Genomic DNA, 27,286 nt, shown 5'->3' with positions numbered 1-27,286 from the left:
GTTAAAAACATTAAATATGTTTCACTGAAAACAAGGTGAGAAAATGGTTAAAACCAGACTCTGCGAGGCTGAACTCGTGCTAACGCGCTCGCAGGGGCAACGCTAACACGCTGACGTTCAGCAGCTATAATGTTCACCATGTTAGCTTAGCTTGTTAGCATGCTAACATTAGCTAGTAAACACAGAGTGCAGCTGAGGCTGATGGGAAGTGTCGGACACGTTAACATGTCGACCTGATGGTGGCGCTAGATGGAAAGTCAGAGGATCAGCAGAGTTATTACAGTTCATCCTGAGGGGAGCATGAACGATGAAGCACGTCCCATCACAGTCCAGCTGCTGCTGATGCTTCAGTCTGGACCGACGTGGAGGACTGACGGATGGACGGACATCCTCCTGTGAAACATGTCGACGTGTCCTGGGGAAAGACACTGAACCCCAAACTGCTCGCTGCCGTCGGTGTGCGAGTGTAAATGGGTGAATGAGAGGCAAACATTTTAAAGCCCTTTGGATAAAAATCATTATATAAATGCAGCCGTTTACCGTTTACAGCCGCCAGCAGAGCTAAAGCATCCCTCCGCTGTGCCAACAGTGGTCGGAAACGTCGACAGGATATCTCTAAAGTTCCTAAAACTTTTAAAAACATGAAACTACTTCAGAGCCAATCAGAGCTGAGACTTGAACCAGTCCCTGTTGGTCCCTACAGTCCAGTTAAATCCCAGTACACTAAGTTCACTGGGAGGGAGAGAGCGATGGGAGGGGGACATGAGTGGATTTACTGACTGGAGATCAGTAAAACATTTATTTCTGCGGGAGGAGGATCACACACACACACACACACACACACTTCATCCACCCAGTGAGGCTGACGGACGCTCGGTTGAAGCTCTGAACAAAGGTTTGTGTTTATTCTTTTTTGTGTGTTTTTAATCAGCATTTTTACCTTCCAGTGTTTAAGGTCATTTATTAGAATCAGCAGTGAAGTAAAGATATTTATTTATTCTGCTGTTCTGATGCAGTTACTGGTTTCTTTTAAGCAAACTTTATAGTCAATAAATCAAATGTTTTTAACAGCTTTAAGTATTAAACTAATTAAAAGTATTATTCCTGAAGCAGAATTCACTATATCTTTTAGCAGTGGTGGAAGGTAACAAGTGCATTTACTCAAGTACTGTACTTGAGTACACATTTGAGGTACTTGTAGTATTACCATTTTCTGCTACTTTATACTTCTTCTCCACATCTCAGAGGGAAATATTGTACTTTTTACTGCACTACTTATCTGACAGCTTTAGTTACTTTGCAGATTCAGATTAATACAAAATATAATTATGATGTATTATTACTGATAAAGATGCTAATACTTTTGTACTCAAGTATGCAGGACGTTTTTACTCGTAACAGAGTATTTCTACACTGTGGTATTACTAAATTTAGTCGAGTACTTCTTCCACCGCTGCTTTGTACACAGTCCAGTGTTGGACACAGTTCAGAAACACTTCGTCTGCAGCAGCTGTGAGGAGTTATTATGGTCGGATGGATTTAGCGGTACATTCAGTTAGAAGAGATCTTATTATTCAGCACATGAAACATTATGTTGTAAATATAAATGTTATTAATTTATAGTTTGTTAATATTTCCTACTGTAGTATTACCTGCAGTAAACTGCATGTTTAAAGAGCAACTTAACAAGAATCTTGTTGTTGCCAGTGGTGGAAAGTACATTTCCTCAAGTGCTTACTAAATTTGAGGTACTTTACTGGAGTATTTCCATTTTAAGCTACTTTATACTTATACTCCACTACATCTCAGTGGGAAATGATGTACTTTTTACTCCACTACATTTATCCGACAGCTATAGTTAGTAATTACTACTTTTACTAATTAGTTACTTTCCAGATCAATATTTTTAAAAGTCAAACATATGATCAGTTTATAAAATATGCTTTGTTATAGATGAAACCCAACTGTACAGCTGACAACATTCAGATGCTGCTCAGTAACACTTTGAATGGAGCCATTTTGCAAAATGAGTACTTTTACTTTTGATACTTTACTTAAGTGAGATTTTGAATGCAGGACTTTCACTTCTAACAGAGTATTATTTCATTGTGGTATTGCTACTTTTACTTTACTAAGTAAAAGATCTGAATACTTCTTCCACCGCTGGTTGTTGCTCACTTCTAGAGGCTGAAGAGTCAGTACGCTGTGACATCACTGCTGGGTGTGTTTACACGTGCAAAGGACTTTAACCAGCAGAGGGCAGTGAAACAAAGCTTTTTCAGCTTGTTAAGTTACTCTTTAATCAAAGTGTCAGTATCTGGATATTATCAGTGTTGTGTTGTTGCAGATGAACCTGGCTCTGATCCATGACAGACTGCACATTAAGTCGTTCTGGGAGAAAAGGATTAACAATCAATGTCAGCATGCTGAGAGCGAGGAGCAGAGGGTGAACAAGAGCGCACTCAACAAGTAAGTAACAACACACAGTAAGCGGTAAGCGTTCAAATCCTTTACTTAAGTAAAAGTAGCAATACCACAATGTGAAAATACTACACTGAAAATCTTGCTTAAGTAAGAGTATGTAAGTATTATCAGCAAAATACACTTAAAGTATCAAAGCAAAAGTGCTCATAATGCTGATAAATTGTCATTTCCTGTTTTATTTTGTTAAGAGTTCTCCCTCGTGTGTCTTGTGTAGTTTTACTTCCTGCTTGCTCTTATTGCTTCCACCTGTGCGTCGTTGTCTCCCCTACCTGAGTGTATTTAGTCTGTGTTCTTCCTGTGTTCAGATCTTCGTTGTGTTTGTGTCAAGCTTCCCGACCCTAGTTTTCTGTGTTTTGGAGTTATCCTCGGTTTCTTGTGGACCTTGTTTATGGATTTTGGACTTTGCCGGCTCCGTTTTTGGACTTGTTTGCCTCTTTTGGACCGCTTACCTGGTTGTGACCACTGCCTGTCTGTAAGCCTTGTACATTTCATTAAAAAACTGTTGAAGTGAACCTGCTCTGCCTGCTGTCTGAGTTTGGATCCTCTCCCTGTTTCCCGCCTTGACACTTAAACGTAACATAAATGACCCCTGTGAGTGTTTTACTATTTTATATATATTATGTTATTACTGATGTATTCATGTGTAAGCAGCATTTTCCTGTTGTAGTTGTTCGAGGTGGAGCTGACTTGAACTATTTTATATACTGTTGGGTAGTTTAATATATTTTAAGTACAAAACATATGATGAACTTATAAAACGTGTTGCATTGTTATGTTTCATAAGTTCATCATGTTTTGTACGTAAAATCTGCAAAGTAACTAAAGCTGTCAGATAAAATGAGTAAAAAGTACAAAATTTCCCTCTGAGATGTAGCAGAGTAGAAGTAGAAAGTATAAATGGAAATACTCAAGTACAAGTACCTCAAATTTGTACTTGAGTACAGTACTTGAGTAAATGTACTTAGTTACTTTACACCACTGGAAACAAGTTACAGAAGGCGCATTATTCGAGGTGGAAAATGTGTCTGCAGGTAGGATGAATTCTGATTTAAATCTGAGCTCCATAAATGCAAATTTAAAGTAAACAGAAAAACGCAGCACTCCTACCAGAGTTTAGTTAAAAAAAAAAATGTTTTTAAACTTATAGGAAAAAGGTATTGAATGTCAAAAACTAAATAACTGAGTATTTCAAAGTTATGTACCAAATTGAATTTAGACTAAATGAATTATTTTTTATTTTTTTCTGATGGAGGATGAATGACTCAAAATCGTGATGTTACATGTGCAATATGTGGTTTCACCAATCCATCCATCCATTTTGACCACGACCGTCTGGCATGATATCTGCATTGCTACAGACGCCACATCGCTCTGCCTGCTCCACCTTACCCTCAGTAGGGAACCAGGCCCAGAGATACTTAACGCCGGGCAGCTACTTGCCCCCAATTCAAAGGGAGCAATCCAACATATTCCAGCTGAGATCTGCATCACACTTGGCTGCAAACTGCCTCGATCTGTGCTGAAGGTCACAGTCTGATGAAGCAAACAGAAATACATCATCTGCAAAGAAGCAGATATGTAAGCTGTTGTCAGAGATCCTGCCCATGAAAAAGCAACAACACAAACCTGGCTGATCCTAACCGAGTTAAGCCTTAATTTATTGCCAGGGATACGGACACAGCTCTCACTCCAGTTATACAAGGATTGGATGGCTTGTAAAAATGGCCCCTGTACCCCGTATTTCTGCAATACGCACAACAAGACACCCCAAAGGACATAGTCTTACCCAAGTCTAGAAAGACTCAGACAGTTCATGCACTATTACTTTATACCGTATTATTATCAACCGGTAAACCAGCTTTGTACTTCACACTTATTTTATACTTATACCCACTTGGTACTTAATTTATTTTCTGACCTGTATTATAGTGTATTATATATTTTTTGCTTAGTACTTCTATTCCTGTGTGCACTGATGTGATAGTGAGCTGATGTAACAAGAGTTTCACCTCGGGGATCAATAAAGTATGTCTGATTCTGAAAACACATGCAGACTGGTGAGGCAAACTTCCATGCCCACTCCAGAATCCTGATCCATTTTCTCCTCCTGGATCTGAGGTTCGAACATCAGCTGGAGTGTCCTTTCCAGCAACCTGGAGGAAAGTTTCCTGGGGAGACTGAGCAGTGTGATATCACAATAACTGGAGCACACCCATGAGTTTTGAAAAATGGGAACCACCACACCCATCTACTAGTCCACAGGGACTATCCCCAACATCCATGCGACACTGATTTGTCAACCAAGACAGCCCAATAAAATCCAAAGCATTCAGCATCTCAGGGCAAATCTCAACCACCCCTCTGCTACTTCTGCCAAGGATATGGGTTTCTGGCCGTGTAGACCGAGAACAGCCCTGCATTAAAAAAATGCAAGGGGCTGTGTTGGAGGGGGACACTGCACAGCTGTTTTTAATTTTCATCATCGCAAGTTAAAAGTGGAAATACTGGGCCCACATTACGAAGTAATCTAACAGGAATGCGTGATTGCACATATTTGATTACAACGCAACACCTTGCAGGATGACGTGTGTCAGCAAAGTTGAGGCAGGTTCAAGTTTGTTTGATATTTTGCCAGACAACCCTGTTTTGTTTTTTGCCGAAGCCCACTATGTTGGCACCCCTGCTGCATCGCATGAGTGGTCCGATTCAAATGAATGCCAGCAGCCATGTGCTTCTTCTGAGCCCTCCAACTCTCTGCGGGTTCAGGAGTTCCTTAAAATGTTACCTTTAAACCACCCAACAATATTCCCAATCAAGGTCAGCAGTTCTTTCCCTGCCGAGTGTAGCCTTAGCAAGGCCCCGCTGCCCCTTTTCTGAGCCGTCGGGCAGAACCTTTTATGGCCAACGAGACGTCCTCTGCCATTGCCTCCCCAAACTCAGTGGCCCCATTTCTTTGGGCTGAGTCTTTCTGGGCCCTTTGGGTATAAGAGCGCCCGTATACTATATCAGAAGTGGTTGTCAAAAGTGGTTGAACAGCTTCTGAAAACCACTCCCTCCACACCTTCCTGACATCAGAATGTACGAAATCTGACAATTCATCAATCCTGCCCACTTCACGCTTTGATTGGTCAGCGATGTGCAGGTGAAAAGGTAGGCAGGTTTGAACTTCCCATTCTCCACACAACTACTTCTGTCACTTTTCATGTGAACAACAGAGTGCAACACCACGAACGTCTGAAAGTGTGCGCCGTTATCCCCATTTGTACAATGCATCACATCTTTTTTTTTCCACAAACTGGTTTGTTTGGAGCATTCCTCCGCCTAAAGGCCTACCACCAGATGCAGACCTACAAGCTCACCTCCTTGATCCAGAAAGAGACCCTATTCTGGGCAAAGTGTCTCTTTCCTGAAGATGCCGATCTATCGAGGTCTTTGAATGTGGTGTCTGTGACCAAACTCAGAATAAATGTGGTGGACATGTGTTTGACAAATAGACGCATCTAAAAACAGATCCTCTCATTACAAACAGCCTCTCGTCTCTCAGCGAGCTGGAGGACATACCAGGACACGCACTCGACCCTCACGGACAGTCTGGTTGTTAAAGGTCTCAGTAATGATGATCACTAACAAGCGGAAACGTCAGCCAGACTGCAACCTGAGCTCATCTCGTCCTGTAAACTGACCGTCAATAGTCCGGAGTTTTATAATTACACACATAATACTCTGGAGATGTTTCAACTATTGTCACACACACTGAACATGATGGCAAAATGGACAAGTGCAGCTAAATTACAGTATTTTAATCAGCTTTTTGATGTTTTATTTCTCATAAGGTAACTTTGACAAACCTTTTCAGTTTGTCAGATCTTCTTAGTCTGATCGTTTGACAATTACACTTCTCTCCCAAACTCCCTTTACCTTCTGATACAACCATGAAAATAGACAATGTAAAGTGCAGTGAAGTAGTGTGAGAACCCTTGATGTTCCATAGATGTTTGGTATTGATCCACCCATCACTGGCAGTCAGAAATAGAGCACAAATGGTTACGTTACTATACGTACAATTTGTTTTTTAGCCATGCTAGCAACTCGGATGGATGGCAAAATCGTTCCGTAAGTCTGTCTGTCCTCCTCTTTGGTCCAAACAGAAAAATTTCAACAACTGTTGGATGGATTGCCATGAAAGCTGGTTCAGACGTTCAACCCTGTAAGACCTGGAAGTGTAATCAGGCAGTGACACAATTTATACTTTACTTCCTAATAACTCACCGTCTGGCTAATCGAAACTAAAACAAAACTAGCTACACTAATCTTACCGGTTAAAAACAAAACACAGAGGAGGCAACCACCCCCTATGCCTCGAGTGCTAGACAGACAGTTCCTGCTTGTATTAGTAGTCAAAGTGTGTGTGAAAAGAAAATAATCCCAGAACTGCTAAACGAGAGCTTCACAGTGAGATCGAGTTAACATAAAACAAAGAGGCTGCTCACATTAAATCAGTGTTTGCTCTGGTCTGCTTTTATAACGTCATGTGATCTGCTAAACAGACTCTGGGTTGGTGGAAGGACGACGAGAGAATGAAGGAGCGGCCTGATTGGATGCCATCTGGATACGATGGTCCGACCGGTGACGGGGAACCAGTCTGGTGCTGCTGCACGGCTCTATTTAAATCGGAGACGGTCTGGACCACAAGGATTAATAAATAACATAATAAAACAACGTCAAAGGCCGTAACGTGAGCCAAAGACGACGTTGGTGAAGTTGTCAGCAGGCAGGTGCTTCTTCTGTCAAACGCCTTCATTACATTACAATGGGATTTTCAGGCGAATGGTATATATCCTCCTATTAAATCTTCACCTCTTAGCCAACTATTAGCCCGATCCCTCCTAACTCCAGTCATCTCCTCTTCTATCCCACCCTAACCTCACACCACCTCTTCTGCCCATCACACCTAATCCCCCGGCTATCCATTACCCTGTACCCCTAATCCCCCACCTATCAATACCATGTATCTCCTAATCCTCCAGCTATCTATTACCGTGTACCCCCCAACTCCACAACTATCTGCCCCCTCCCGCCATCGCCTCTAACCCCGGCTCTAGTCCTCACTAATTGCGTACGTTATGTGTGACCCGGCCAGAGGCTGGAAAAAACGTGCTGCAGAGAGTCGAGGCGATAATCACAGAGCGATGACTGATGGACGCCGACTGGCAGCAGACAGGAAGCACAGACACACGAGGCTGAAATCAGAAGTTATTCTGTTCTAAATAATAACTCCTCCCGTCAGCGTGTAAAGGAAGATGAAATTAAGTCGAATTCTTAACATATTGTCGTTGCAAAGTTTCCATTTTACTCTCAAACTGGGACAAAAAAACTCTCTCGCAGTACAGTTTTAAGTGTGAGCTGCAACAATTAGTGGATTAATTGATTAGTCGATCAACAGAATTAATTGTCAACTGTCTTGACAATTGGTTATTTGTTCCCATGCGGACAGGATTTAAATCACTGACCAGCGCAGGTGAAATATTCTCTGGTTCCACCTTCTCGAATGTGAGGATTTTCTGACAAATATGATCGTAAACTGAATATTTTGGGATTTCGGACTGTTTGAATAAAACGAGCCATTTGAATACATCTCTTTGGGCTGCGGGAAGTTGTAACGCGCAGTTTTCACTCCTTTCTGACATTTTATGCACAAAACGATCAATCGAGAAAATAATCTGCATATTAATCGATCATGAAAATCCTCGTCCCTCCCACTGGGACGAGGACAGGATGCCTCTCTGCCGAAGGAGGTCGCTGGTGTCGCTGTCAGTCTGGACGCAAGTCATTCACAAGAAAACAGAATGAGAAGGCTCAGTGTCTGCCTGTCTGTCTGTCTGTCTGTCTGCCTGCCTGTCTGTCTGTCTGTCTGTCTGTCTGTCTGTCTGTCTGTCTCTCTGTCTGTCTGTCTGTCTGTCTGTCTGTCTGTCTGTCTCTCTGTCTGTCTCTCTGTCTGTCTGCCTGCCTGCCTGTCTCTCTGCCTGTCTGCCTGCCTGTCTGCCTGTCTCTCTGTCTGCCTGCCTGCCTGTCTCTCTGCCTGTCTGTCTGCCTGTCTGCCTGTCTGTCTGTCTGTCTGTCTGTCTGTCTGCCTGTCTGTCTGTCTGTCTCAATGCCTGCCTGCCTGTCTCTCTGCCTGTCTGTCTGCCTGTCTGCCTGCCTGCCTGTCTCTCTGCCTGTCTGTCTGTCTCTCTGTCTGTCTGCCTGCCTGCCTGTCTGTCTGTCTGTCTGCCTGCCTGCCTGTCTGCCTGTCTCTCTGTCTGTCTGTCTGCCTGTCTGTCTGCCTGTCTCAATGCCTGCCTGCCTGTCTCTCTGCCTGCCTGTCTGTCTGCCTGCCTGCCTGCCTGCCTGTCTGTCTGTCTGTCTGTCTCACTGTCTGTCTGTCTGTCTGCCTGTCTCTCTCTCTGTCTGCCTGTCTCTCTGCCTGTCTGTCTGCCTGTCTGCCTGTCTGTCTGTCTGTCTCACTGTCTGTCTGTCTGTCTGCCTGTCTCTCTCTCTGCCTGTCTGCCTGCCTGTCTGCCTGTATCTCTGTCTGTCTGTCTGTCTGTCTGCCTGTCTGTCTGTCTGTCTCACTGCCTGCCTGCCTGTCTCTCTGCCTGTCTGTCTGCCTGTCTGTCTGTCTGTCTCACTGCCTGCCTGCCTGTCTCTCTGTCTGTCTGCCTGCCTGCCTGTCTCTCTGCCTGTCTCTCTGCCTGCCTGTCTCTCTGTCTGTCTGCCTGCCTGCCTGTCTCTCTGTCTGCCTGTCTCTCTGCCTGCCTGTCTCTCTGTCTGCCTGTCTCTCTGCCTGTCTGTCTCTGCTGAGGTCAGGAGGATTGTCAGCAGCTGAAAGAACAAATGGAATAATCCAGAAAACTCGACAGGAAGGTGACGAAGAGACTTTGAGGACAGCTGACAGTGAGGGTTAGGTTACACACACACACACACACACACACACACACATACGCACACGCGCACACACACACACACGCACACGCGCACGCACACACGCACGCACACACACAGCGATGTTGGTGTGTATTTGATTGATGGTGAAATAAAGAAGCGAAGTGAGACGCTGATGCGACGGTGATAACACCCCAGCTGTCACCAAGACACCAGATCCGCCCGGACGCCACCGCAGCACATTAAATATGACCTCACTGCTGCTTCGACACACACTGTCGACCAAAACACCATCATCATCATCATCATCATCATCATCATCATCATCATCACAATGACACAGTTTCTACCTGAAAGAAGCTTTTCATTTAGGCCATTCGGTCCTGGAACGAGCTCCCTGATGCGTGTTAATGTGTTTTGTCCATGTTTACGTACAGTAGGTGGTATTTGGGGGGAAACAGCATTTGTATTTGCATTAGTTGCATTAGAGACTGCAGGTGGAAATGAGCTAAATCTGCTGCAAAACTTCTCCTTGTGTGAGATGTTTTTTTTGTTCATGGTCCTAAAAAAAGATAAATGCAATAAACTCAACTAAAGTCAGTCGGTCTAAATTTTAAAACCACATTTACAGTACAGTCTAAGACGGTGTCGTCCCTCATTTCGTCCAGGAGTGTTTTATCGTAGAAAAGGTTTCAGTCGTAGTCGTCTGGACGCTGTTTTCAGAATCAAGACGTTTCGGCTCCCATCCGGAAGTCATTCTCAATTGTGAAAAAATGGAAGAAAACCCCTCTTTGAACAGAAATGGTGGTCTGAGATTCAATCTGCTCAAAGTTTACCACAGTGTGTTAACACCGTGGTCAAGCCGATCACATGCTAATCAGGTACTTAACAGTGATGAGGGAGGTGCAGCCAGAAAACAATAGGCCTGATTACTGATTACTGGGCCATCATGGAAACAGTTAGGTCAGTTTCAGGTGAAACTAGCTAATCAACAGATACTCAGGTAGACCCCTTCCTGAGGGCGGGGCTTAAGCAACACAGAGTAGCTTAAATTTCTGAGTTCTCAGACCATTTTCACAATTGAGAATGACTTCCGGATGGGAGCCGAAACGTCTTGATTCTGAAAACAGCGTCCAGACGACTACGACTGAAACCTTTTCTACGATAGAACAGTACAGTAATAACTAAGCAACAGTTGTGCAAAAGGTCGTGAGACGTTTGGCCTTTTGGTCTGGAGATATTCTATATTTTTCATCTTGTCCACAAACGAACCAACGCTGTGCCTCACGCGAGAGCCGCTGGGACGAACGGATTCGTTCTCGAGTGTCGAGCGATTTAAGAGTTTGATCCCGGCCTGTCACAGCGTGACTCTCTGCGAGGAAGAAAACACTAGTTTGACTTCATATTTATATCACTTTCAATCCGAATGACTAATCGAACTCAATGCAAAATTAATATTTCGTCATCGGCTAATACAATAAAAACGAAGCTGCCTCCGAGTCTTTCTGCAGGTGTCTGTCCTGCATCGTCCTGTGTTGTGACACCTGACAGCGTGACGTCACCTGCTGTCACTAATCAATATTAGCGTTTGTCACATGACCTCCTCTTGTCACATTAGACTGCTTTGCTTTAGAAAAACGTTATTTCGCCTCTTTGAGTTTTGGACTGTTGCTCGGAACAAAACGAGACATCAAGTTCATTTTTCAGTTTTCTGATATTTTAAATACTAAACGATTTAATACATTAATTAATCAGCAGGTTAATCTATTGGTTAGTTGCAGCAGATCTATCTAATAACAGATCTATCGATTGGTCACTGACACCTTCCCTAACCTTAAATCTGAGTTTCATCTCTACTTTATCTTTATCTTTACCTACTTACCTTTAATATTGACCTATCTTAATGGCACACTTGTTTTCTTCATCCTTCAGTGGGCTTCTCCTCTTCTTCTCTCTTTTCTCTTTCCCTTGTCAGGTTCCACCAAGATCTCAGTTACTGTAACAGATGCAGAGAATAAATGAAAAAGAAAACAACAATATGTATTTTTCAGTATTATCTCATTAATATTATTAATGGTTTTCCTTATCTGATCATTTGTTGTATGTTGTTTCAATTATATGTCCCAATAATATTAATGTATGCATGCGTCATGGTTTTGGGTTTGTGTCTAGTTGATTTCCTGTTTTATTTTGAAATACTCTCCTTCCCTCGTGTGTGTGGTAGTTTTGCTTCCTGTTGTTGGTCGCTTTGATTGTTTTCACCTGACTCCCCTCACCTGAGTGTCTTCCGTACCTGTGTTCTTCCTTTGTTCTGTGTCGGATCGTCGTCGCGTCTCGTGTTTTCTTGGACTTTTTTCTTGCGAGTTTTGGATTTTGCCTTCTACCTTTTGGGCTCTTGCCTGTCCGGACTGGTTGGTTCATCTCTGCGTGAGCAGCTCATTAGATCAGCTGTCTGCACCAGCTCTGCCTCCTAGTCTGCATTTGGGGTCCTACTCCTGCTTTCCTGCTCGACACACCGTAACAGCATGTTCATTTTCGTCTTTAAGCAATTTTCTCTTTATTTTGCTTCTGATGGAAAAGTACTAAACCTCAAAGTCTTTTCTCAGCACTTAACTCTTCTGTTTCTGCTCTCCAAGCGACACCTTAATATTTACCTCTATGGTGAAAAGGGATATTAAATGGTTTGTTCTGGCTGTGCCGCTCTTCTGATCTTTACCTGATAACATAACAGTTTCAATATTGTGCGTACCAAACATACATATCTATACAATCTTATGAAGCAGTGGTGGTATCTCCCTCCTACGTAGCCCCTTCAGCTGCTCCGTCTTCATTCATAGTCCTTCACTTCTTTGTCGTTTCTTCCCCCCCAAAATCCCTTTCCCCTTTTGGTTTTAGATCTTTTATTAAACTAGGAAGTAGGGCTTGTTGCATGTAGTTGTATGCTGTTGCATGCTGGGGCAGCAGGCTGAGGGTAGCGGACGCCAACAGACTCAACAAACTGATCCGTAAGGCCGGTGACATTGTGGGGGTGGAGCTGGACTCTCTGGCGGTGGTGTCAGAGAGGAGGATGCTGGGTAAACTACACGCCATCTTGGACGGCGTCTCCCACCCGCTCCATGACGCGCTGGTCAAACAAAGGAGCACCTTCAGCGGAAGACTCATCCCCCCACAATGCACCACAGAGCGCCACAGGAAGTCATTCCTGCCTGTGGCCATCAGACTCTTTAACTCCTCCCTCTAAGTGTCAGTCTGTATGACCCGAAGTCACTAAACTGGACACTGATCATTAACATCTCTGCAATACTTGAATAATTGTGCAATATTCTGTGTATTACTCCCGTGCAATATTAGTTTTCCCATGTTAGTTTTTCTTAATTATTGTTATTGATATTATATACCTCCATTACTCTCGACAGTACATGCACCTCTGCTTATTACTTATATTATTACATTGTATTATTATACTGTATTATCATCATCAACCGGTAAACCCACCTGGTACTTGACACTTAGTTTATCTCATACTTATACCCACCTGATACTTAATTTATTTTCTGACCTGTTTTATAGTGTATCATATTGTTTTCTAGTACTTTCTCCTGTGTGCACTGACGTAAAGGCGAGCTGCTGTAACAAAGAGTTTCCCTTCGGGGATCAATAAAGTGTTTCTGATTCTGATTGTTGAATTTATGAACTGGTGCCAGTGCATTAGAACTTCCTGTTGGGAGTTATCCTTTTCTTCTAACCCTGGCCGTGCTGAATTACAACAGTTTGCTGCCACGAACAACCTGATATTCCACAGATATGAGGGGATGAATCCGGATGACTTTCTGCTTCTGCAGGCTGAAAAACAAGAGGCAGGATATCTGCTGTGTCTGAAACTGTCGGACTAAAGAACCTTCCCGTGTGTGTTTTCAGGCTGAGGGAGGAGTGGCTGGTCCGTCTGGAGAACCGAACCAAACACCTGAAGAGCCTCAACGACAACTACGTCAGGAAGGTCAAGATGGAGAAGTCAGCTGACCAGACATGAGCTCAAACAAACAGGGATGAAGACACGCTGTGCCATCCTAATGTTAAATGCAATAAAGTGACTTTTTGAACACAGCTGAGGTGAGCGTGATGAAAGTAAAAGTATAAATACTTGCACAGGTTTTGGTTTGGTCCCTGCACAGTGTGCTCAGTGGTAGCTATGGCCGGGTGACGACAGGACTACAGGAAGCTGCAGACAGTCACTGAGCCTGACTGTAGTTCAAAAAGAAATAGTTCCAGCACATTACTCCGCCTAAAACTACGCCTTTCCTTTTGTACGGCGTACACAGAAGATACATGTTAGTCAGTGAGCTGGAAGGGTGTTGGTAGGTGTTTCCCCCCTGCGTCCAGTCTTTATGCTAAGCTAAGCTAACCCCGTCCTGACTCCAGCTCTGTTGTTAACACACAGACACGAGGCTGAACCCATCTGAACATCTCACTCTCAGAAAAGATAATAAGCAGATTTCCCAAAATGTTTAAGTTTTAATTTAAAGTGTTTTTTAAAGCAGAATCTTAAACATAAATAGTAGTATTTTATTGCTCCGTTCACATTTAAACTCTACAATCCAACTAATAAATTAGACATTTTCTTTCAGAATAAAAGCTCCTCCCTTAAAGCCAACAGTTAATGTGATCCTTTCACAATAAGAGTCCTCTAACGTCCCAGAGGTGAACGATGTATAGTGTGTTTTGGTCAGTAGAGGCTGTGGATGGGTAAGATGGAGGTGTTCTTGGTCTTTTTCAGCAGTTTCTCTCTCAGGGTTTGTTTCTGGACTTCATGCCAGACGTATCGAGGGTTTTCCACAGGTGGAGGCTGCCCCGTCCCCGTCCACTCCACCTTCTCTCCGTCCTCGTTGCGATGGACGCGGTCGGGCACCAGCGCCACCAGCGTGTTGAAGCACATGCCGTCCGTCTTCCCGTGCTGCCGGCCGTTGTGCTGCAGGCTGAAGACGCCCAGCGTGCTGACGTTTTGGTCGTAGTACGCTGATGGCATGGCGTCCTGCACCACCATGTTGGATGCCCAGGTCACCGCATGGGTCTTCACCGCCGCCGCTGTGGGGAGGTGGAGCACCGGGGCTGCAGGACAGAGGGGGGAGGGGTTAGTTCATGGATCTTCACAAATGATAAAACACACAGGAAGTCTTCTCCAAAGTAACGGTCGCTGAGACTCATGGGTAATGTAGTCTGGGACAAAAAACTGATTTGTCTGGAAGAAAAGTGAGAAACTGATACTGATACTCTTGTAATACCGTACTTTGAGAAATATAGACGGTGTAGTCCCTCATTCGTCCAGGAGTGTTACATCGTAGAAAAGGTGTCAGTCGTAGTCATCTGGACACTGTTTTCAGAATCAAGACGTTTCAGCTCCCATCCGGAAGTCATTCTCAATTGTGAAAATGGTCTGAGAACTCAGAAATTTAAGCTACTCTGTGTTGCTTAAGCCCCGCCCTCAGGAAGGAGTCTACCTGAGTATCTGTTAGTTAGCTAGTTTCACCTGAAACTGACCTAATAGTTTCCATGATGGCCCAGTAATCAGTAATCAGGCCTATTGTTTTCTGGCTGCACCTCCCTCATCACTGTTAAGTACCTGATTAGCCTTGACCACGGTCATACACTGTGGTGGCAAGTACCTGATTAGCATTTGATTGGTTTGACCACGGTGTTAATACACTGTGGTAAACGGTTGGCAAGTTGAATCTCAGACCACCATTTCTGTTTAAAGAGGGGTTTTCTTTTTTCACAAAAATGGCTTCTTTGACTCGTCTTTCAAACCAACTCTTCTCTCTACTTAGACTCTTCACCTCGCTGTCTTCAAATGTGCGGTTTGTAGCTTTTAGATGCAAATGCACGGCGCTCTGCGATCCTGAGTTATCGTGTCATCTGTGCTGATAAAGTCTTTTGTGAAGTGGCTGTTTAGTCTCACCTGTGTACCGTTCTTTGCAGTTTTCCTCAGTTTTCTTTTGTGAAAAAAGAAAACCCCTCTTTGAGCAGAAATGGTGGTCTGAGATTCAACTTGCCAACCATTTACCACAGTGTATTAACACCGTGGTCAAACCAATCACATGCTAATCAGGTACTTAACAGTGATGAGGGAGGTGCAGCCAGAAAACAACAGGCCTGATTACTGATTACTGGGCCATCATGGAAACAAAAGAAGGTCAGTTTCAGGTGAAACTAGGCAGGTAAACAGCAGATACTCAGGTAGACTCCTCCCTGAGGGCGGGGCTTAAGCAACACAGAGTAGCTTAGATTTCTGAGTTCTCAGACCATTTTCACAATTGAGAATGACTTCTGAAACGTCTTGATTCTGAAAACAGCGTCCAGACGACTACGACTGAAACCTTTTCTACGATTTGAGAAATATAATCACATTTTTCTATAAAATCCTTTTCTTCATTGAACAAAAGAAGCCAAAGTTTTCAAATGTTAAATGTCTCAGACTAAGAGCCTGCAGACTAAGAGACCTCAACAGTAATTCTGAAAGCTCTGATATAGCACAAATACGTAAAACAAAACTGCTGACAGTTTATTTACAGCGTGTTATTTGAAATGACATAACAACTTTATTTGTCATCCAAGATAGTAGTAAAAACTGAGAGCTCTGATGGTCCTATAAATCCGACTCATATTTTCAGACTACAAGAAGCACAACTGGAAGAAAGACGGGACAAACAAAGACTCAAAATGGTGGAATCAGAGTGGAGCTGCAAATGAATGAACAGGACTGAATGATGGAAGAATGTGGACGAATTTCCCCAAACAGTTTTGTTTGATGGTGCAAATCTTTTGCGAATAAAGATTTTAAATGGTAAAAAAAGAAATGGAAACAAAGATGGACGCCTCACATCAGCCAGTGTAATTAAACCCAAATTGAATTTAATGTGGTTTTAATGCTCGACGTCCTCCCAGATCCATATTCTTCATATGTTTGCAATCTACCTATTGTGATGATTGATTATCAGGCCTCTGCTCTGAAAGGAAAATGTTCAAATGCTGTCATTTTTAATAGTCAGAGCTTTAATCAGCGAAAATAAACCAAAAACCCAAAGTTCATTTTACCTTTGATGAGCAGAACCCAGACCTGCTCCTGAGCGTTGGTGAAGACCAGGACGAGTCTCTGCACCACGTGACGGCAGCTCATGTCTACAGGTAACGTGACAGGATGCCAGGGATCCTGACGGTACCTGAAAGCAGCACAGCCGCCAGAGTCAGTGCTGGTGTTTTAATCTTCATACTCTCGCCGTTTCCATCGCTGCGTATACGAATACATTCAGACCACGTTGGTTAAAGCAGCGTGAGAAAACTGACACTAATCTTAACGATCCCAAAACAAAGCCAACACACAAACCGGTACGTATGCCGTCGTTTTAAGATAATACATATTTACATTATTGTTACAAAAACTCGGACCATCAGAAATGTGTTGGTTTTGCAGGACAGGAACAGTCCTGTCTTCTCCAGTTTCCTCTCTGTGTCCAGTACAGACATGTGTTTAGCTTAGCTTAGCACAAAGACTGGAGCTCCGGGGCCGAGAGAGTTTAAAGTCGTACTTGAGTCCGCAGTCGATGAGACGGAGGATGTCTCGTCCTCTGAGAGGGAGGACAGACCGTCTGTCCCACCAGGAGGCCTGAAGAGACTCCCGGTCTGCCGCCGACAGACTCTTTATACTCCCACCTGACACAGCGAGACAAAAGGAGATGAGCCTTGTTTACTTTATTACACATCTTAAAAACACCTTCACCTGCAGCTGCACACCTGTTCTCATCACTGCATTCACTCCCCAGCTACATCTAACGCCAGACGCCACGCTGTTTGTTTTCATTTCTATATATTTATTAATGTTTATTGAAATGTGGCGATTAGGGCTGCAGCTCATGATTATCTTCATTATCCGTTAATCGTTGAATCTCTGAAATGTCAAATAATAGCGAAAACATGCCCGTCTGGTGACGTCTTCAAACGTCTTGTTTCTCGTTGGGCCGACGCTTCAAAACCCGAAGAGATTCGATTCGTGACAGAGAAAAGCAGCAAATTATCAAACTGCAGAAGTTCAGTCAGAGCATGACCGGAAGCTTTTCACGTGTTTTGCTTGAAAGATAACTTTAACGATTAATCGATTATCAAAATACTTACCGGTTATTTGTCTTTCGATCGACTCACTTATTGTAGGAGACAGAACGCGGGTGCACTGTGTGTTGGTCTGGTGCTGAGGGGGCGGAGCTCACGGGAGCAGGTGCGCGTATGTCTGTAAAGGTGCGCACTTACCTGAGGCCAGGCTGTTGAGAGTCAGGGGCGGGTAGCCGTAATTTTTGCTGACCGCCTGATTTTCCTGTTTTTTGTCCGTCTACGTTACCTGTTTTATCTGGTTTTCACGTCCGTCCTCTGTCTGCCGCGCTTTGATGGCTCGTGTGCAATAAACCTACGAAACGCATGTTGGATCTCAGAACATTTGTAAAGTACAGACTTCAAGCGCGTCACAAATGTTCGAACCCAGGACTCACCTCCGACCCTCACCGCTACACCGGTCATTTCAGCTCCAGCTGTGATGTCTGTGCGTATAAGTCCACAGAGGCAGCGCTGCTGCACAAAGTTAATGTGTGCAGGTAAAAAAACGCAGCTTACCTCGGGAACACCGCGGAGTCTCGCGCTGCTGACGTTTAAACCGACCGCATATTCAGAATAAAACAAGTCAGAAATATTTTGCCTTGAGTAATAATTTAATTACCTCGTTAATAATCTGCTCCTCCTCGCTGTAAGAATCCACAATCTATGAATGTATAAACATCACTATGTCATGAACGACATCACGGCGAGGTCGACGACGTCACGGCTTTAGCTTCAGGTCGGGCTGAGAGGGTTCGGGGACGGATTATGTCAATCAGGGTCCTCATAAGTACAGAAGTACAAACATGTGAATGTGTGTGTGTGTGTGTGTGTGTGACCTCTGACCTGTGACTTTGGCGAGGAAGATGAAGCGGATCCACTGTGGTCCCTGCTCCTGGATCAGCAGTAAGGTGATTGGCTCGCAGTCAAACCCCGCCTCCTCCTTCACCTGCAGACAAACAGAGCTGTAACTCAGGTAACCGGACAGGTGTGTGCGCGCGTGTGTGTGGGTGTGTGTCTCACCTCCCTCCTCAGCGCCTCCTCCAGGCTCTCCCCCACCTCCACCCGCCCCGCAGGCAGGTACCACTGCTCGTAACAGTCCTGCTTCGCCTCCTGCACCATCAGCACCTCCTCCTGTTGGAGGACACACACACACACACACACACACATACATTGTGACATCACTCTGTGACATGTGAGCGCGTCAGAAACAGGAAGCCGTCAGCACGGGTGACCTCATCGTTGAAGATGACGGCGCAGACGATGTAGGTAACGGTCTTCCTCAGAGCTGCCGGTTTGCTCTGCTCCAGGCCCACGTCGTACCCGGTGACCTCTGACCCCTGACCGCTCAGCAGCCTCTCCACCTGCTCCTCCACCTGCCGCCGCTGCTCCTCCTCCTTCACCTCCATGTCTGCAGCGACACAAACACACGCAGGGAAATAAAAACACTAAGGTAATAATAATATATAACTAATGATTATTACAGTTTTTGATGGTATAAAAAAGAAACAAATATTTAGAATTATAATAGAATAAAACACTAAAATAAAATACATAAAAAACAATCACAACATTATATTTACAAGGAAGATATACAATTATGTACATACATATATATATACACGCACATATTTCCATATACATATGTATATATATACTATTTTTAGTGAATGTTAACACTCATTATGTAATTTAATAGACAGTGCTAATAAAAGTCAGTTCTGAGTCGCAGCTTCACATTAGTTTAAGTACTTCACGTGATGTGATGGGTCGTTTTTTGGACACAATTTTAAAACATTTGACAATAAAGAAACACTTTTATTCATTACTGCGCGGTTATTTCCGCGTAACGAGCCTGTCGTCGGCGCTGAACGTGCAGAGGTTAATGGCTGATAAGCTTCAGTAATGATCCGAGTCAGAGGGCGGAAGTGTGAACTACAGTCTCGCGGAAAGTTTCTGCACTTTCATCAAAAAGTCACAACAGAAAAACACAAGAAACAGAACAGAAACGAAACCACGAACCTTCCTGCGATCAGCTGCCGTGTTAGCGACGCTGACTGACGTCTGACGTCTGACGCATACGCGCTAACCCGGAAGTGCGTCCCAACCTTTTCCGGTTTGGGATTTCCAGAATAAAAGCGGTGGCGAGTATACGTAACTCCGCATCGGGTGCGGGAGCAGGTTGAAATATACCTACACACGCGTTAATAACAAGTAGTATTTTTCCGGGCGTCCTAATCGTTAACAAAATCTACCTTTTCTTCGTGGTTCTAAATAAGTTATTTATTGTAAAAAAAAAAAATCTATTACCGGAAGTAGCAGTTTGTAGTCCGCTGGCTTCACAGTGGTGTTGTAACGTGCAGTAAGGTCACACGGGCTGTTTACATCAGCTAACGCCGCTAATAATGATGTTTAGGTTATACTCTACGTTTATATTTCGATCGATTAACTAACAGGTGAAACATGTCTTAACCCGCAGCGTCAAACAGGTGAGTTACCTGGTGTGTGTCTTCATCCGCCAGCCTCCTAGTTGAGTTAGTGTTATAGTTGGCTGTGTTTCTGCACTTCCACCACCACCAGATCTCCTGCTGCAAAAATACTTCACTTCAGTCTGTATGTAAATATATATATTTATAAAACATATATATATATATATATATATATATATATATATATATATATATATATATATGTATGTATGTATGTATGTATGTATGTATGTATGTATGTATTTATGTATGTGTGTATCTAATAATTCAGAATTTATAATCTCACCAGGTCAAAGTTTAGATTTGTCGCTGAAAATATTCCAAAACTACAGTCAAGAAGAAACCATTTTTTTAAAATCCTGTACTTGATGATTAATCAAATGTTGCTGATTGACTGATAATCGTTTAAGTGCTAGAGTTCATTAATCGATTGGTCGATTGATGGAAACGTGACGCTTCTGTCGGCTTCATGTGTTCGTGTGAGGAAGGCTCCAGCCTCCTCATCGCTCCACACACAGCTGATGCTTTCTGCTCCTCAGGCTGCTTCCGGTTTCATCCAGAAACACCCTGATTGGGTAAAACGTTGACCTTCAGAGAGCACGGATGCAGGTGAGACGGCAGGTGTCGTCAGCGTCTCGGCTGGACGATGAATCCTGTGTTTTATCGTTGCCGCATCGCCTAAACTCTGTGTGTTTCACTCCTACAGTCAGATCCTACCTGCTTCAGCTCAACACCTGGAAACCTCAGACGTCTTCTCAGCCAATCAGAGCTCTCCCTGCTCCCCTCAGCTCACAGACGGCTGTCTGCAGCATCACAGCCCCAGAAACTCCACAGACAGGAGGCAAAGTGGAGCGTCGTGGTGCGTTTAAGGTCCTCTGAGTTCAATCTGTCGCTCCAGCTTTACACATTTAGGGTTTCACATCACCTTCAGCGTCTGGGATCATAAATCTGCGCTCAGGCTGCCGAGAGAAGATCAGCGATCTTCTGAGAGCTCGACTCGTTGAATAACAGCTATACCGGCTTTGTATTTCTAGAGAGAAGTCGGGGGTTTTCCCATTCACTTCAATACAGTCGGAGTTTGATCACAGCAGCATCTAGTGGACGTTAGAGGAACCGCAGCTGGAGATACTCTGGCGTCAGCGTGTCCTTCTGGCTTCCCGTCGACCTGGTTTCTGCATCTTCGGGCCGGTGAGGTCGAGTTTGTCCCGATGGCGCGACACAGTAAGCTGCAGAAGCAAGTCCTGGCTCTGTACCGGCAGTTCCTGCGGGCCGGCCAGGACAAACCGGGCTTCACCTCCCGAATCCGCGACGAGTTCAGAGAGAACGCTCGCATCAAGAAGAGCGACGTGATGCACATCGAGTATCTGTACCGGCGAGGACAGAGGCAGCTGGAGCAGCTGAGGGACGTCAACACCAAACAGCTGGGCTCCTTCTCCAAACCCTTAGAGAAGAGCTGACCTCTGACCCGCACGGCGTCACGTGACCCTGGATGACACCGACAAATACCTCCTTTAAGACTCGCTCACTGCCGAAGTGTCATGCGGAGATGCTGCGACTGTTTAGACTCGTAAATTTCCTTTGACTTCACATGATAATAATAATAATGATGATAATAAACTCAGTGATGTGGACGAAACTGTAATATTGCAGTAATTATCACATAGATGTCTCATAGAGACATTAAAATGTTAAGTCAAGTTACAGATGTTTATGTTGCAGACCTGCTAGCAGCGGTGCTTTGAGCTAAATGCTAACATGCTGATGTTCAGCAGGTATAATGTTCACCGTTAGCTCATTTTGCTAATTAGCAGTAAACTCAAAGTACAGCTGATGGGAATGTCATTAGTTTCGAAGGTATTTGGTCACAAACCAAAGTGTTGGACAAACTGAACTTTAGAGGAAAAATCAGTGGGATTCATCATCCGGGGAACATGAATGTCTGTAGGGCGGTGTCGTCCCTCATTCGTCCAGGAGTGTTCTATCGTAGAAAAGGTTTCAGTCGTAGTCGTCTGGACGCTGTTTTCAGAATCAAGACGTTTCGGCTCCCATCCGGAAGTCATTCTGAATTGTGAAAATGGTCTGAGAACTCAGAAATTTAAGCTACTCTGTGTTGCTTAAGCCCCGCCCTCAGGAAGGAGTCTACCTGAGTTTCTGCTGTTTACCTGCCTAGTTTCACCTGAAACTGACCTAATAGTTTCCATGATGGCCCAGTAATCAATAATCAGGCCTATTGTTTTCTGGCTGCACCTCCCTCATCACTGTTAAGTACCTGATTAGCATGTGATCGGCTTGACCAAGGTGTTAATACACTGTGGTAAACGGTTGGCAAGTTGAATCTCAGACCACCATTTCTGTTCAAAGAGGGGTTTTCTTTTTTCACAAAAATGGCTTCTTTGACTCCTCTTTCAAACCAGCTCTCTCTCTACTGAGAATCTTCACCTCGCTGTCTTCAAATGTGCGGTTTGTAGCTTTTAGACGCAAACGCACGGCGCTCTGCAATCCTGAGTTAGCGTGTCGTCTGTGCTGATAAAGTCTTTTGTGAAGTGGCTGTTTAGTCTCACCTGTGTACCGTTCTTTGCAGTTTTCCTCAGTTTTCTTTTGTGAAAAAAGAAAACCCCTCTTTGAACAGAAATGGTGGTCTGAGATTCAATCTGCCCAAAGTTTACCACAGTGTATTAACACCGTGGTCAAGCCAATCACATGCTAATCAGGTACTTAACAGTGATGAGGGAGGTGCAGCCAGAAAACAATAGGCCTGATTACCGATTACTGGGCCATCATGGAAACAATTAGGTCAGTTTCAGGTGAAACTAGGCAGGTAAACAGCAGATACTCAGGTAGACTCCTCCCTGAGGGCGGGGCTTATGTGAGCCGAAACGTCTTGATTCTGAAAACAGCGTCCAGACGACTGCGACTGAGTGTGTTAATAGGTTCAGTTCTAGTAGTGTGTTAACCAGGTTCACAAGTTTACAGTCAGAAGCAAGTCAGGACATGATGCTGGAAATAGCTCCAACTATCTTCAGAATTACTGGAGTAAGCAGGAGTAATAGTGAAATTCATCTGAATTCCAGCACATATAGGGGTGGAGGGAAATAAACTGGCAGACAAATATGCTAAAGATGCAACTAAGAAAGTAAATGTGACAGTAAATTATAGTAAGGCTGAAGTTAAAAGCATAATTAAAGTAGAAATGAAAAAGAAATGGCAGGACCTTTTGGAAGAGGGAAACTAAAGGTAGACGTTACTGTAGTATCCGACAGGAAGTAGGAGAAATGAGGGAAACCAGTAGAACAAAAGAAGAAGAAGACATTATCTCGAGGATGAGGTTTGGGCAAACTGGTCTTAACAGTAAACTTAAGATAACTGGTAAACATGGCACTGGTCTGTGTGAGTACTGTAACATACAGCAGAGCATGTAATTATCAGCTGTCCGAGGTACGAGCAGGAAAGACTAAAAACAGACTGAGGAGAGATCGCATCAAGTCCGGAACAAAGGAGTTACTCCAGCTGAACTCAGGGCGATATTTAGGTTTTTGGAAAAGACAGGACTTAGAAGAAGACTACAGGGTCGGCACAAGACCGCTGTGAGCCACACTGCATGTCAGAAGGTGGCGCTAAAGCGCCAAAAGCTGTTTGCCAACCGCCATAAAACACCAGAAGAAGAAGAAGACGACGAAGAAGAAGAAGGGATGTAAACAGGAAGTAAACAGGAAGTGAGACATCTAGAAGACAGAAGAATTAGTTTTCGGTATATTTCTGTGAGAATAGTGAGTTTAGCTGCAGTTATCTGTTGCAGGGGAAGTTGTTTTGGTCATAATTATCCGCTGTTTTGTGTTTTTGTCGTTTATTCGTCGGTTCTTCAGTCATGTCGGGTTCAGGGACCTCAGGAGGAGAAATGAGCACCGCGCAGTTATTCCAGCAGGTGAGAAACAAAACAAACACGATCTAATATTCATTACCTGTTTATCCATAATTCAGTAAAGCAACAAGAATATTTTGGATGGTGATTTAGGAAAAATTACAACTGTAAAACAATATAAAAGGTGTTTTAGAAAAGATTTTCTCGATCGATTTGTAAAGTTAAAAACATGTTTGATTAATGAGGATTATTAAGAATATCTTACGCTTCACATCTGTCTAAATGTAGGCGTGTTTGCGACATTAATGGGATTATGTTTCGTTCATTTCTGACAGGAAATGAAGCCGTTATTTATTGATTTGTTTTGATGAATTATAGGAGCAGAACAGCACAATCAAATAATAAAGTTTGTTAAGATGCTAAAGGCTACAGTCATGTAGCTGATGAGTGTATTTATTTATTTATTTATTCTTTATTTTTATTATATTTCTCCAGTGTTTGATTTCTCCACCTGGGCAGCAGGTGTCTCTTCCCATTTACCTTTTGTATGTGTAGCACATTTAGGTAGGAAACCAGTGTGAAACCTGATGGCACCTGATCCAGCTGTCTGCGGGAAGGAGAAAGGAACACCTTCAACCTGATTATTAAGTTACAAACTGCTTTATACTGGTTACAGGTGTTACAGGTGTTACAGTAGTGAATTAGTGTTATAGATAAACACAAGAGGAAGGGAAAAGGAGCCGCAGCTCAAACTAAACAGCACAAACTTACTCTGAGAAAAGAAACAGACGGGGACACTCACCTGTAAACGAGTGTGTTGTGGTGAATGTAACTAAGTAGATTTACTCAGGTATTTCAGGTACTTTGTACTTCCACTCCGCCACCTCTCAGAGGGAAATACTGCACTTTTTACTTCACCACATTCAGATTTTTACACACAAAACACATATGAAGAGTTTATAAAATCTGATGTTTTGTAGTAAATTAGGCGACAGAGCGGCAGATCCTGAAGGAACAGGCAGGGAGGTGTGCTGGATGCTGAGTCCGTGGACCCAGGTGGAGGTGTTGTAGAGGGTCTGAGGCCAGAACCAGTCAGGAAAGGGAACTTATGCTAGAAGGTAGCAGAGAGGGAGGGAACGACGACAATACGACAACAGCGTAACGTGGAAAGTGCTCATCAGTGAAGAATAAATGACTTAAAGAGCTAAAACAAAACCACCACAGTGATCCTCTTTAAAACGTCTTCCTCCCGCCTGCAGATGGCGCTGCTGCGCTGGCTGACCTCTCAGACCGAGGAGGACCGCAGGATTCTGACGGCGGTGACCGGCGTCCAGGTCGGCAGAGAGCTGCTGAACCGGATCACCGGCCAGGACAAAGTGGACGCTTACAAGGTACCTGCCTGCTGCCCGCAGGGGGCGCTGTCTCTGGATCAAATGCACAGCCGCAGCACTGCAGCGAGTCAACCTGAGAGGATTCTGGATCAGTCTGTTTGGGTTTCAGGTTCATGTACGGGAGCCCTGAAGTGCCATTTTCTCCCACAGCTTTATTGAAATAAGCAGAACACACTTTTTCCACACACAGGGACATTAAAGAAGATTACATGAACGATAAACGTAATATAACAAAATAAGAAAACGTCATATGTCTCCCAGAAGTGCAGCAGTTGTTTTGTGCTTTTCAGTTGCAGGTTTGACGCATCAAAGCGTGACGAACATCGTTAGTTGTTCTTGAGTTACGAATGTGATGTTTCCCTCGCAGACAAAGAGGGTTTATGCAGTCATCAACCGTTCTGTTATCGGTACGAACAAATAAAAATAAAACCACGTACGTAACGAATGAATCCACTAAAGCAACTAAATATTAAAAGGACACGTCTGAGCAGCAGCAGCTTAATAAACAGGTGTAGCTCTGAATGTATTTCAGATTTACAAACTGTGACAGAGGAGTTCAAGGTGGAGGTGGGTCTGCATCAAGGATCGGCTCTGAGCCCCTTCTCGTTTGCTCTGGTGACGGACAGGCTGACAGATGAGGTTAGACAGGAACCTCCATGGACTGTGATGTTTGCGGATGACATTGTGATTTGTAGTGAGAGCAGGGAGCAGGTGGAGGGAAATCTAGAGAGATGGAGGTCTGCTCTGGAAAACAGAGGAATGAAGCTTAGCCGCAGTAAGACAGAATACATGTGTGTCAATGAGAGGGACCCAGGTGGGACGGTGAGGTCACAGGGAGCAGAGGTGAAGAAGGTGCAGGACTTTAAGTACTTAGGGTCAACGGTTCAGAGCGACGGAGACTGTGGAAAAGAGGTGAAGAGGCGAGTGCGAGCAGGTTGGAGCGGGTGGAGGAAAGTGTCAGGTGTGCTGTGTGATAAAAGAGTATCAGCAGGAATGAAAGGAAAGGTGTTGGAGACGGCGGTGAGACCAGCGATGTTGGACAGCTTAGAGACAGCGGCGCTGAAGGAAAGACAAGAGGCAGAGCTGGAGGCAGCAGAGCTTCAGATGTTGAGGTTCTCTTTGGGAGGGACGAGGACGGACAGGATCAGGAACGAGGACATCAGAGGGACAGCTCGTGTTAGACGTTTCGGAGATAAAGTCAGAGAGGACAGATCGAGGCGGTTTGGACGTGTCCAGAGGAGAGACTGTGAATATATTGGTAGAAGGATGCTGAGGTTGGAGCTGCCAGGCAGGAGGTCTAGAGGAAGACCAGAGAGGAGGTTTATGGATGTAGTGAGAGAGGACATGAAGCTAACTGGTGTGAGTGAAGAGGACGCAGAGGACAGGGTTAGATGGAGGCACGTGATTCGCTGTGGCGACCCCTGAAAGGGAACAGAAGAAGAAACTGAGTAAAAAAAGAGGGATAAAGAATGTAAAAGGGCCCAAGCAGTAATTGACCTCATTCAGCTTCTGTGTGTGTCCTCAGAGAGAGTGCATCCTGAGCGTCGCTGAGTTCGTCCGTGGGAACCCGCGAGCCTCGCCGGCCGCGATCAACGCCGAGGTGGAGAAAAGAGTTCTGACTTTCGCTGCTCGAGTGAAAGCTCTGGAAACGGCTCCAATACTCTGAATGAAACCTCTCCGTGTTTTAATATTTCTAAAGATGTGAACGCCTCAGCAGCGCGGGCACATGTGACGTCTTCACAGCTCAAACTGTTTGCTTATTCTACGTTTGCTTTTCATATTTTACAGTATGTTTGTGTAACTATTTAGTTCATGTTCTTGACTGATTGATACGAAAATCAGCCTGTTCATTTATGTAAATCACACCAAAAGAAAAGTCTTTGAAAGTCTTTGAAAGTGCTTGAATCTGTGATCACGAGGAGACTCTGTGACGTCTGCTGTTTTCTGTGTCATCGCCTTAAAGCTGAACCTCCGCCACTCTTCATAATAAAAGCTTCTGGAAACACTCA

At 44.1% G+C, this 27,286-nt stretch overlaps 3 protein-coding genes across 11 annotated transcripts; 2 read left to right on the top strand and 1 right to left on the bottom strand.

Moving 5' to 3' along the window:
* The first annotated feature begins 766 nt into the window (after positions 1-766).
* On the top strand, positions 767-13,509 carry LOC122876806 (protein FAM240B). Its single transcript, XM_044197555.1, has 3 exons — positions 767-895; positions 2,348-2,469; positions 13,324-13,509. Exons 2-3 carry the CDS (start codon positions 2,348-2,350, stop codon positions 13,433-13,435), a joined length of 234 nt encoding a protein of 77 aa, XP_044053490.1. The 5' UTR covers positions 767-895; the 3' UTR covers positions 13,436-13,509.
* A 445-nt stretch (positions 13,510-13,954) lies between these two features.
* Positions 13,955-19,687, bottom strand: nudt18 (nudix (nucleoside diphosphate linked moiety X)-type motif 18). 2 transcript variants are annotated; one of them, XM_044197517.1, is made up of 7 exons: positions 19,561-19,687; positions 18,774-18,949; positions 18,562-18,672; positions 18,385-18,487; positions 16,986-17,109; positions 16,495-16,619; positions 13,955-14,511 (listed from the first exon to the last, which is right to left on the bottom strand). In XM_044197517.1, exons 2-7 carry the CDS (start codon positions 18,945-18,947, stop codon positions 14,129-14,131), a joined length of 1,020 nt encoding a protein of 339 aa, XP_044053452.1. In that variant the 5' UTR covers positions 18,948-18,949; positions 19,561-19,687; the 3' UTR covers positions 13,955-14,128. The 2 variants fall into 2 exon arrangements, with proteins under 2 accessions (XP_044053452.1, XP_044053453.1); XM_044197518.1 differs by lacking the exon at positions 19,561-19,687 and adding an exon at positions 19,368-19,510.
* A 2-nt stretch (positions 19,688-19,689) lies between these two features.
* sdhaf1 (succinate dehydrogenase complex assembly factor 1) lies at positions 19,690-27,286 on the top strand. Of its 8 annotated transcripts, none has more exons than XM_044197549.1 (6): positions 19,690-20,027; positions 20,567-20,636; positions 20,734-20,886; positions 23,891-23,949; positions 25,146-25,277; positions 26,803-27,286. In XM_044197549.1, exons 4-6 carry the CDS (start codon positions 23,893-23,895, stop codon positions 26,941-26,943), a joined length of 330 nt encoding a protein of 109 aa, XP_044053484.1. In that variant the 5' UTR covers positions 19,690-20,027; positions 20,567-20,636; positions 20,734-20,886; positions 23,891-23,892; the 3' UTR covers positions 26,944-27,286. The 8 variants fall into 8 exon arrangements, with proteins under 8 accessions (XP_044053484.1, XP_044053483.1, XP_044053480.1 ...); XM_044197548.1 differs by having other exon boundaries at positions 20,734-20,897; XM_044197545.1 differs by having other exon boundaries at positions 20,734-20,897; positions 26,784-27,286.

Source organism: Siniperca chuatsi, linkage group LG5, assembly GCF_020085105.1.
Source record: "Siniperca chuatsi isolate FFG_IHB_CAS linkage group LG5, ASM2008510v1, whole genome shotgun sequence".
NCBI lineage: Eukaryota > Metazoa > Chordata > Actinopteri > Centrarchiformes > Sinipercidae > Siniperca > Siniperca chuatsi.
The sequence above is the reverse complement of the archived record's forward strand: the minus strand, read 5'-3'. Positions and strand labels throughout refer to the sequence as shown.